The 11,386-nt window shown below is 36.8% G+C and overlaps 4 protein-coding genes across 4 annotated transcripts; 2 read left to right on the top strand and 2 right to left on the bottom strand.

Annotated features, from left to right (window-relative positions):
• Positions 1 to 493: 493 nt before the first annotated feature.
• On the bottom strand, positions 494 to 1,557 carry LOC17891346. Its single transcript, XM_006298777.2, has one exon. It carries the CDS (start codon positions 1,050 to 1,052, stop codon positions 696 to 698), a length of 357 nt encoding a protein of 118 aa, XP_006298839.1. The 5' UTR covers positions 1,053 to 1,557; the 3' UTR covers positions 494 to 695.
• A 2,593-nt stretch (positions 1,558 to 4,150) lies between these two features.
• Positions 4,151 to 5,482, top strand: LOC111831595 (glycine-rich cell wall structural protein). The gene has a single exon (XM_023786410.1). The coding sequence runs from the start codon at positions 4,201 to 4,203 to the stop codon at positions 5,239 to 5,241; it is 1,041 nt and encodes a 346-aa protein (XP_023642178.1). The 5' UTR covers positions 4,151 to 4,200; the 3' UTR covers positions 5,242 to 5,482.
• A 631-nt stretch (positions 5,483 to 6,113) lies between these two features.
• Positions 6,114 to 9,160, top strand: LOC17892712 (tuberculostearic acid methyltransferase UfaA1). Its single transcript, XM_023785594.1, is given in 15 exon segments — positions 6,114 to 6,150; positions 6,284 to 6,419; positions 6,511 to 6,610; positions 6,751 to 6,846; positions 6,923 to 6,978; positions 7,057 to 7,180; positions 7,252 to 7,314; positions 7,417 to 7,476; positions 7,562 to 7,723; positions 7,811 to 7,884; positions 7,963 to 8,056; positions 8,124 to 8,260; positions 8,362 to 8,442; positions 8,545 to 8,650; positions 8,751 to 9,160. Coding segments are annotated over 15 exon segments (1,413 nt in total). The 3' UTR covers positions 8,838 to 9,160.
• On the bottom strand, positions 9,160 to 10,626 carry LOC17891311 (cyanate hydratase). The gene is made up of 4 exons (XM_006298629.2): positions 10,333 to 10,626; positions 10,178 to 10,249; positions 9,468 to 9,576; positions 9,160 to 9,389 (listed from the first exon to the last, which is right to left on the bottom strand). The coding sequence occupies exons 1-4, from the start codon at positions 10,602 to 10,604 to the stop codon at positions 9,336 to 9,338; spliced, it is 507 nt and encodes a 168-aa protein (XP_006298691.1). The 5' UTR covers positions 10,605 to 10,626; the 3' UTR covers positions 9,160 to 9,335.
• Positions 10,627 to 11,386: the final 760 nt, after the last annotated feature.

Here is an 11,386-nt window from a genome sequence, read left to right on the forward strand (position 1 = left end):
GTTTTCCCGCCAAAAAAAAAAATATACGTTTTCCCGCCAAAAACGCAAAAATTATGTTTTCATAAAGACAGAAATTTAATTTTTAATTTTTAAAAAAATTAAAACTCTAAGATTTTTTAAGATTGGGTTGTCCATTTGTCCATATGGTTTTGTCCATCATATCTATAGACAAATGAGTTTTTTGACCAGTTGGACAATATTTTTGTTCGGGCGTGTCTATTGTCCGTCCATAATAGTTTGCACCGGACAAGTACATGGACCGCTATACTCATATATAGTTGTGTGTTAAATCTAAGTTCGTCTGTGATGATGATCTCTAGTCTAAGAGTTACGTGGGTTCGTATATGGTAGTGTATATCATGTGTTCAATTGTTTGTAAACCATGCATGTCTCTCTTCGTCCACATAACATTCTTCATTAGCTTAATTATATCATAAACGTGTGCAACGAACCACAAACACATATAGTTTACCTATGTTGCAAAATCAAATGATGAAAATTGAAAACCCATTTATGATTTGGCCACACCTTAAACATTATAAGTATGAAGATCCAAGCTCATGATGATATAGCTAATAATATAAAATGATAAAAACACATGTGTTACAATTATTATTTCTATCATTTTGTGACACAAAGAGACTAGAATACAACAAAAATTAAAATGAAAGCCTTCACAATGGCACAAGTTCACATCACATCTGGATCCATTTAGCAAGCTGGGTCGGGTTAACCACACCAGGGACGTGGTTCCCATCTGTTTTGAACACACCCGCCACGTCCGAGTAGTTGCTCTGCCGAGTCTTTCTCGCTTCCTTGTTCTGCTGCTGCTGCTGTGGTGGTGGCGAGACGAGCGGTCCAACTTCGGCCCATCCAGGGTACAGCTTTCGGCCCAGCATAGTCCCGCACGTGAGAAACTCGTGCGCCATGTAGCCAGCCAAGAGCCAGTTCGATGGAACGCCTCTTGGATCACTACTCTCACTCTCTTTACGTTTTCTCGACGCGCCTTGTGTTTGTACTCCACGCGCTTGGTGGTATTGGTTTTGATTCATTTTGTTTATGCCACGTGGTTGACAGGTAAACAAGGATCAGGGTTACAATGGTCAATGTCAAAAGTAAGAGGTAAAACCGTCAATTCATTTTTTATCCGCCGAGAAATAAAATATTTTTTTGTTTTTAAAAATTAAGATTTATAAAAATAAAAATAAAACTCAAAAGGGAATAAAAAGAAAAAAAAGCAATCGGAGGAAACAGATGAATCTGAGAGTATCGGCGACGGCATATATACGACGCCGTCGAGGATCGGTGAAGAGATGAAGTTTTCGAAAATTGAGGAAGTATGTTGCAGGCGAAGATCGGAGTTTGAGATACCGTCGCCGGAGATCGGCGGAGGAGGAGGAAAAGGGGAGAAATTAAAGAGAGGGAGAGAGAGAGAGAGAGATGAGAGGTTAAACTCGCAGGCGTGAATATTATTATCTGGTTGTTTCCATAACAAATATCAAAATGATGTTATGAGGCCTTTAATGGGCCTTAAGTAAAGCTTAATGGGTTTGAGACAGGCCTTAATGAAATGTTATCGACAAAAAGGCCGTGAACGGTGAACTTGTTTAAAACTGTTCGTGTTTTAAAAGATCGTGTTCACACTTCACACAATCTTGAATTCTTGATAGTTATATCAAAGACTGCAACAATTTGTTTTCTTCTTTAAAGAGAGGATCACGACTTCACAAGTGGGAATCAGATTACATAATTGATAACTCTATAGTAATGAAAAAAATATACATATAAATATATATATAGTTGTAGTTATTAATAATACTTCAGGAATCTAGAAAACAAATTACTAAACTATTGTGAAAAATTGACGACAAAAAAAAAACTATTGTGAAAAAAAATAATAATATACACATAAAGCAACATTCAAATAAAAAATCATAGAGTATTCGACAGTTTTCATAGAGCTTTGCTCCACATTAATTTCATATTCGGTTTTCAACGTAACATATCTTTTGTTCTTTATTTTAGCATTTTCTCTTTCTTTCTCAATTGGGAAATATTTTTCCATATTAAAACCCTAATTTCGTTCACGTCGCGTCGATCGAGTGTGGACGAAGCAAATCGGGATGTGGATTTATTATAAAAGTAGACACCAATCTCTTTCAATTATTTATACATTGAAAAAAAAAAAAAAAATTATACATTGCTCTCCAACCTCCTTCTTAATTACTTCAAAAGTCCAAGCGCTTACTTTTTTTTTTTAAGCACCGTCTTTTAATTCAATTTGGTCTATCCTACTAATATTTGCAAACTCAAAATTTTAACTTAAAACCAATCTAAATTGTTATGCTAGGTTGCTGTACAGTAATTTAATATTTTCAACAACTTGATTCGACTCTTACCGAAAGTTTCCTATCAGGACCGGGATAGGCTTAAAGCACGAGAAACAAATAGGGTTGGATCGGGATAATTTTACCCTGTTGACATGTCTACTACTTACGTCGCTATAACTACTTGAAAGTTGAAATGATATATTTTTTCCTTGGACATGATTTACACATCTTTTTACGTAACATTTGATTTCATGCATTTCTTGGTTGTATAATAAAAAATGATAGCCACAAAACAGACCTAGAGGGACGACATACCACAAACGATCTGCTAGAAGATATATAGAAAAACAATTATGACTTTCCTCGTCACATAAACTACATTTAAGTAATTTAGTTAAACATATGACCGGTGGGCATTGTAACCAAACTTAACAAAACATAATAAAACCCAAACTAGGCCAAATGTTCAACCGGAACAAGAGTCGATCGACTCGACTATGTTAAGTATGTTTCAACATAATTGGTTGGGTTTCGGTTAAGATTGAAAAATTGAAACCAAGTTAAAACGATAACAGCCTAACATGGTTACTACTTACTAATAATAGTTTAACATCACTATTTGTTTGTAATTTTATTTCTACTTTAAAGTCTCGGAAAGAGCCAAAAAAAAAAGCATAAGCACTCACCCTTAAAATATTGGAAAGGATTAATAGCACTGAGGGAATCCATAGTTACGAAATAAACCTAGAAGTTTTGTCAACCACTGAGGCACTGACAATTCGTGTTTAGGGACTGGCATGTAGCAATTTCTTATTGGAGGATAAGTACGTACAAGTGGTCTGTATTTATTCGATATTATTGGATTTAGGACATAATAGGTCGGAATATAATGGACGGCTTTTTTTTTGGGTTCAAACTGCAATAAATTCTTCATCTAACTCGCACATGGTTTGGTATGGAAGCTCCACTATGGCTATTTGTTTTTGTTTTTAGAAAAATTATATAAGTTAAGATTTATATGAAGAACATATTAGCGTTAAAAGCTAAAAACTACCAATGACGACATTAAAGTTGAATAAATAACACTGAACTTGATAAATATCAATAATCAGTAGAATTCCCGGCCAGTGAAATTACATCGGGTGCATTGTGATTTGTGAATTTGATAATGTCCAAAAGACATATACATAGTTTAGCTTAAAATCACCGACGGATATGTATGTATTTGATCTAATCAAACTAACCTGTTAACTAACAAATTAAGTTCCATAGAACAATTGGAAAATAAAATTATGTTGGATAATTTACTATGTTGGAAAATAAAATTATGTTGGATAATAAAATTGTGTTGGATAATTTACTATTTATAAATTTCAAAGAGAAGATGAAAGATTTTGATTATAAACAATAAGAAACTAACATTGTATTAACTTTTACGATCAGTTAATTCTTATTATTTAACTTATGAGTTGGCATAAAGAAGAGAGAATAAGTGTTACGATCGAGATCAACAAACCGTTAATTTGTCAGATAGTAAGGTAATTTGGGTAAAACGGTTAAAAGCCTACTTTGTTAGATATGAGTACAATAGTAATATTAAAAGTCGTGTTCCAATTTTTTGTATACGATATAAAGATGTATTGAATATATTATAGTAAGATTTGTTATACTAGAAAACATGTGGAGAAGAGATTTAGGGAATTGAATGCAGTGAGTAGTAGGAGTACGTAGTAGTTAGTAGTTGAAGTAAGTTAATGCAAAGATTAAAGTAGATAATTAAGTGTTGCTATATAATCGACCGTAATGCTTGATAGGTTTTAATCATCGGGCAGTGCACTCTGCTTATTAACAAACATACTCCAAAAAAAATATGGGGCGTGTCGTTAGTGGAGCTAGTCTTTTGGCTTTGTTATGTTTCCATGTTTTTGTTGTGAATGTTGCAGCGAGAGATGTGAGTTCTGTAAGAGATGAGGAGGAGAAGACGTTGATTGGAGGAGGTAAGGGTGGTGGTTTTGGCGGTGGGTTTGGAGGAGGATCTGGTGGTGGGTTTGGAGGAGGAGCTGGTGGTGGATTTGGAGGAGGAGCAGGCGGTGGTTTTGGAGGAGGTGGTGGTGGTGGTGGTGGAGGAGGTGGAGGTGGTGGAGGAGGGTTTGGTGGTGGACATGGTGGAGGTGTCGGTGGTGGGTTTGGTAAGGGTGGTGGAGTTGGCGGTGGTATCGGAGGTGGACATGGTGGAGGAGCCGGTGATGGGTTTGGAAAGGGTGGTGGAATAGGAGGCGGCATTGGTAAAGGCGGGGGCATTGGTGGTGGGATCGGCAAAGGTGGTGGAGTTGGCGGCGGCATCGGTAAAGGCGGGGGCATTGGTGGTGGAATAGGCAAAGGTGGTGGAGTTGGTGGCGGAATTGGCAAGGGTGGAGGCATAGGTGGCGGAGGTGGATTTGGTAAGGGTGGAGGTGTTGGTGGGGGTATTGGCAAAGGCGGCGGCATTGGAGGCGGTATTGGTAAAGGCGGAGGCATTGGAGGCGGTATCGGCAAAGGTGGCGGCATTGGAGGCGGTATTGGCAAAGGTGGCGGCATTGGAGGCGGTATTGGCAAAGGCGGAGGTATCGGCGGAGGAGGTGGATTTGGTAAGGGTGGGGGCATTGGAGGCGGTATTGGTAAAGGTGGAGGTATTGGCGGTGGTATCGGCAAAGGCGGAGGCATTGGTGGCGGGATTGGAGGTGGAGGAGGCTTTGGTGGAGGAGGTGGATTTGGAAAAGGTGGTGGAATCGGTGGTGGAATAGGCAAAGGAGGAGGTTTCGGCGGAGGAGGTGGATTTGGAAAGGGCGGTGGATTTGGCGGTGGGGGGTTCGGAGGCGGAGGTGGAGGTGGAGGTGGAGGCGGAGGAGGTGGTGGAATCGGACACCACTAAACCAAAACACATGAGGACGTTGCATTGAGTGCATGTCTCACATCACGTACAACAAGGTTACGAGTTTGAGTGTGTTACCAAAATATACTACTAGAGCTTTTATGTACTTTGTCTTTATTTGAAATTACGAGCTATGAGTTTTGTTAGACGCACTCTAATAATTTGCATTTTATCATGTAAAACATTAGGATTGTATTTGGTCGGAAGTCAATGTTCTTATAAAATCTGTTGATTGTGATTACATAACCGGATCAGAATGAAAAGCTAGAAAATCGGATGATCATTAAAGAACTTGGTTTAAGGCTTTACTCAATTAGTATGTTTGATTAATGGTTTAGGTTGGTTAAGTTGGTTATATTGTTACTGACTGAACGAAACAGAGGAATGCTCTGTACATAAACTCATGAGCTTGTAAACATCTTGTGCGAGGTGTGAAGGTTCTGTTGATTTTTGAACTCGTTAACTCATTAATCTCTTGGTTACTTCTGCAACAAGTTTCTTACATATCCAACGTATTGACTTGAAATCTAATTCGATTCGAGTTACAACAAAACCACCAATGAAGCAAACTTACAAAATTACAAGTTAGAGATTCCATTCAAATTTTTTGGATATGAAGTACTAATCAAAATCCTTTTTGTCTGAATTTAAAAAGTCTCCAAATTTAACTGTGTCTCCTTTGTTTCTTTCATCTCTCTTTTGAGTTTGTGATTTACTCTTTTTCTCCATCGTTGGGTAATATCGCAGACTAGTGAGCTTTTTGTATCATTCTTAGCTTAAGCCCATGAGAACATTTTAGACTATTATTTTCTTGAAATGCGTGAACATAAGATAGATATTTACAAATATCAGAACATGTGACAACTAGAGAGATGAGGATGCTAGAGCGACCCGAACATCGATTTTCACGTGCGTTTGGGATGCTGCTATTGCTATATAAAGAGAACACAATGTTGTCTGTTTTATACAAAAGTCAATACTCGCTTACAGATCTTCAGATCCCTCTAAAGTTTCTTCATATTTGGCTTTTGTTTGTGGAAAGCTGCACGAGGTTAGCTAGGGGAAAAAACCACTCTCCTGAAAGATATGCAACATATGTTCCTTTCCCTAACCCAAACAGTGGCTCGGCTTTTCGTTACTAGATTCTTGGGACAATTCATATCGATCGGTTGTGTAATGTGAGACTCACTTCTTTATCTCCTTGATTCAGGTAATATTTATGTTACGATGACTTTGTTACATTAATACTAAATGCTATGAACTGAACAGGATACTAGAAGGAGAAAGGATGTTTGTATTCGGAGAAAAAGACTCTACTTGTTCTTTGAAATCTATCCTTAAGATTCACTGTCCTCAGTTTTACTGGAAGGTAACATATACAAGACAATTAAAAATAAGTTAGAATAGCTAGCCTATAGCTCAAGAACCAGATTCTTGATTCTTGATTCTTGATTCTTGATTCTTGATTCTTGATTCTTGATTCTTGATTCTTAAGTTAATGTTTCTCAGGTTATGACACAAGCGGATTTAGGACTAGCAGATGCTTATATCAGTGGAGATTTTTCATTCGTCGATAAAGACTCAGGGCTTTTAAATCTGATAATGGTACATAATATATTTAAAGAAGCATATATACTTGCTTCTTCGATTTTGCGAGTCATTTGTAATGTTTTATTTGCAGATTCTTATAGCTAACAGAGACCTGAACTCGCCAAAATCAAACCTTGCCAAGAAAAGGTAAAACCTTACAACATTAATCTCCATAAAGACTTTAGGCTTTGCCTAAGAATTCACTTGTATTTTTTGATCTTTCAAGGGATGGTGGACGCCAATGTTTCTAACTGCCGGTTTAGCGTCTGCAAAGTATTATCTAAAGCATGTCTCTAGACAGAACACTCTAACTCAAGCTCGAAAGAACATTTCTTGTCACTATGACCTTGTACGTGGCTTGAATCTTAATGAGCATTTCCTCGGTCTTTTGTGGTTTCTAATCGGATTCTCTGTTCGCAGAGCAACGAGTTTTTCAGTCTCTTCATGGATGATACAATGATGTACTCCTCTGCAGTATTCAAGGTGACCATTAAAAAACTTCCAGGGGATTTTTATTCTCATTTTTGGTTTCACTTACTTTACTATAATTCTGACATCAACCTTTCACCATTTTCGCATTTATAGTCAGAAAATGAGGATCCTAGAACTGCACAGATGAGAAAAATATCTCTTTTAATTGAAAAGGTAAGATCAGAGAGCATTTTCTTGATTTGTATCAAGAAGTGAAGAACCACTTTGTTCTTTAGTGATCAAAGGTTGGAAATTACAGGCGAGGATAGAGAGGAACCATGAGGTTTTAGAGATGGGATGCGGATGGGGAACTTTGGCTATAGAAGTTGTGAAAAGAACTGGATGCAAATACAATGGGATTACTCTTTCTATAGAACAGCTTAAATATGCAGAAACAAAAGCGAAAGAAGCTGGACTTCAGGTTTTGTCTAATCTATCTCTCAATAAGTTTTCTAATACCAGGATCATTGTGATCTTATGACTTACAATATTACTTCTGAATCACCAGGATCAGATTACATTTGAGCTTTGCGATTATCGTCAACTGTCTGATGCTCGAAAATATGACAGAATTATAGCTTGGTAAAACCTTTTCTTTTGTCCCTCTCTGTTAAACTAAGTTTGTAACAGTTTCATGAATACTACACTTGCATGTTTCAGCGAGATGATAGAAGCGGTTGGCCATGAGTTTATGGAGAAGTTTTTCAGTTGCTGTGAAGCTGCGCTTGCACAAAACGGCATTTTTGTACTACAGGTAGCACTTGCTTCTTCCCTCATCATTGCACAACCATTGATGGTTTCCATTTTTAACCATATAACAGTTCACAGCGATACCGGAAAAGTTATACGATGAGAGCAGACTAAGTTCAGGTTTCATAACAGAATACATATTCCCAGGTGGATGTCTTCCTTCTTTAGCTAGAGTAACTTCAGCCATGGCCTCTTCCTCTAGGCTATGGTAAAGTCTTTTTCTTGTCTTGAGTTTAGCTTCACCTGCAATTTCTCTGTGTTCTCCTTCTCTGACGACCTATTTAGTATCTAACACCGGATATAATACAGCATCGAGAACGTTGAGAATTTTGGGATTCATTACTACCACACGTTGAGATGCTGGAGGAAGAACTTCTTGGAGAGACAGAAGTAAGATAAACTTTGAAACCCTTTCCTTTGTTTTGCTTTTCAGGAATGAGGAATCAGTATGTTTGTTCTTATGTCCAAGAACACTAACTATTATCTTGGCAGACAAATCATGGATCTTGGATTCGACGATAAATTCATAAGGACATGGGAATATTATTTCGACTACTGTGCAGCTGGTTTCAAGACTCTTACCCTTAAAAACTACCAGGTAACACAAACACTAGAGCATTAACCAGAAAATAACCATGTTTCTTACCTCAGTCTCATTTTAGACTTCATTTGAATAACTATATGTTGCATTATTGCAGATAGTATTTTCACGCCCAGGGAACTTAGCTGCATTTGGTGATGATGATCCATTTAGCAGCTCCCCAACGCAGAAAAAACAATATTAGATGATACAGTTCCCGGAGAAAAAGTATATCCTCACGGAATACTGCTTTCATGATTGATTCTGTACCAACAACCTATTACTGTCTAGACCATTCTAAAGCAAAGACCACAACTTAGAATGTGTGTGAACTACTCGAGCTCTTATGGTGCAATGGTTCACTTACATTAGGACCGTAGAAAGACCTTACTGCTGTCCAAGTTTGAGTACCTATGATGTAATTCAAGATCTATGTGACAGGGTTACATCTCGGGTACATAGGACTGCCAGAACCTCTATTCAATCGATACTAAGCATGAATCGGAGCTTGATTAAAATGTTTAAGATTAAGATAGAAATGTTTTTTTTTGTTTTTATTTATGCACTGTTATTCAAACTGATACAGCTTTAACAGGGAAGCTGAAGTTGCCATAGAGTACATATAAACAAACACCATAGGAATTACAATGGTACAACTTACAATAAGACCTTCACGGATATGTAAAAGCTTCTTAGATCCATATCATTCGCTTGTACTTCCCTTGAGGTTTAGCCTTGACACCATATTCTCCGTCCTCTGCAGCAAAAATGATCCCAAATCATTCAAACATACTGAATATATATATTAACATGCCTTATTAAATGAAACACTAACCTGTTCGGAATGCGAAAGATACTTCCCATCAAGTGTCACAACCACACGATTGTTACCATCCGCTCCTTTAATTTTGTCTACAGAGCAATAGAAGTCTATCGCTGACATGCTAAACAAATTCACACACAAATTAACAAAGACTACGAATCAACCTAAAATTAAGCTTTAAAAGGCATGGAAAATATAGACAGATCACTCTCACATACAAATTTTGGCCAACAGAGAAACCAATTATGAATCAATCATTCCTCATACACACAGAGGAATGCTAATATATCCTTCTTATTCTTAACATGTTCTGTGACAAATCTAGTAACTTTTTGACATTTCTAAATCCTCCTTCAAGCAATTCCCATTTCAAATTCGTTAAACAGTGACCCTCTAAGCAACGATAAAAACTCAGACTTAACAAAGAAAATGAACATACATGCCGATAAATCAAGAAACATTCAGTTCAATCCTTCTCATATATAAACAAAATGGAGCACAAAGGATTCTACCAAGTACCAAACACATGACCCTTAAGCAACGATTCAAAACTCAAACTCTACAAAGAACATAGAACATACATGCTGATAAATCAAGAAACTTTCAATTCAATCATCTCAACATATAAGCAAAAGTGGAGCAAAAGGATTCTACTAAAGGATGAACCTTTAAGAAACGATTCAAAACTCAAGACTTTACATAAGAAGAAGATAGAAACTCACATGCCGTCACCAAAATCTTCATTGATAATCTCCTTTATACTCTCACCAAAATGCATCACTGCTTCATTCAACCTAAATCAAAATCAAACCCCAATCCAAAATATCAAAATTAATCCACCCAACAAAAAAAAAGATGTAAAATTTATAGAGCAAACCTGTAGATGGTTGGTTCTTGGATGAGATTAGGATCATAAGATCTCCACGGCGGAGACATCATATCGTCGATAAGTCCATCGGTCAGAGCTGGTAAAGCTTTCTTGAGCTTAGGGACTGTATCGGGTTTGAGCTGAGCTTGACGACGGAGAAGTTGAGCTACGTAGACGTTGGTGAGACCTGTCTCCGTCGCTAATTGGCTATAAGTCTTGCCGGAAGCTGCTTTCACGGCGAGAAGCTGATTTGTAACACTCTGTTTCTTCGCCGCTTCCATCTTTTGACCAATCAAAATCACTTTTGTTCTTCTCTTATCGCTTTATAGAGTTTGAATACTCCAATTATGTAATTATTAAATTATTCGTAAATGGGCTAAAGTATCTCTAAATCTTCTAATGGGTCTTTAAATGGGCTCTTCTTTTGGGTTTTTTTTAAGGGTTTGAGACTCAAAACGTTATTAAGCAAACTGATAATATATCATAATATGATTAGGTTTTGAAAAATGGATTCGAAACCAAATTGAGACAACAAAAGTTTGATTAGACAACTTATATTCAAAAAATCGAATACTTGAACCAGCTTTGTAAATCCAATATTTGTATTTATTTATTTATTGACATTGTCAACGGCCGTGATTTGCAAAATCATTAGAGAGATTAGGCGACGTGGAGGAACGTTACCCGCTGGATGAATGTTGGGTCTTCGATAAGTCCACGTCTTAAACAACATATGGTCCTTAATTTTATTGTAATTAAAAAATGCTAGCTTTTAATTTTTAAATATTCCTGCAAATTGGCCCAATCTAGGTTGAATCTTTCCTTTTTTGAGTTTAAAAATTTTCAGTTTGGTGTTCTTTTGTTTGGTCCTAAACTCCTAATTATCACCCTTTGATTGGTTTGACTATTTCGGTTTTTTTTCTTCTTTTAATTTATTTTGTATAAAACTAGTAAAACTTAAATTTACTTTTTTTCGTACTCTAATTACTGCATAACAAAAGTTTTAAATAAAAATTACAGAATAAAAAAAAAGAATAAAATCCATTATAATTGAATCATAAAA

This window comes from Capsella rubella, unplaced genomic scaffold (assembly GCF_000375325.1).
Source record: "Capsella rubella cultivar Monte Gargano unplaced genomic scaffold, Caprub1_0 scaffold_3, whole genome shotgun sequence".
NCBI classification, from domain to species: Eukaryota; Viridiplantae; Streptophyta; class Magnoliopsida; order Brassicales; family Brassicaceae; genus Capsella; species Capsella rubella.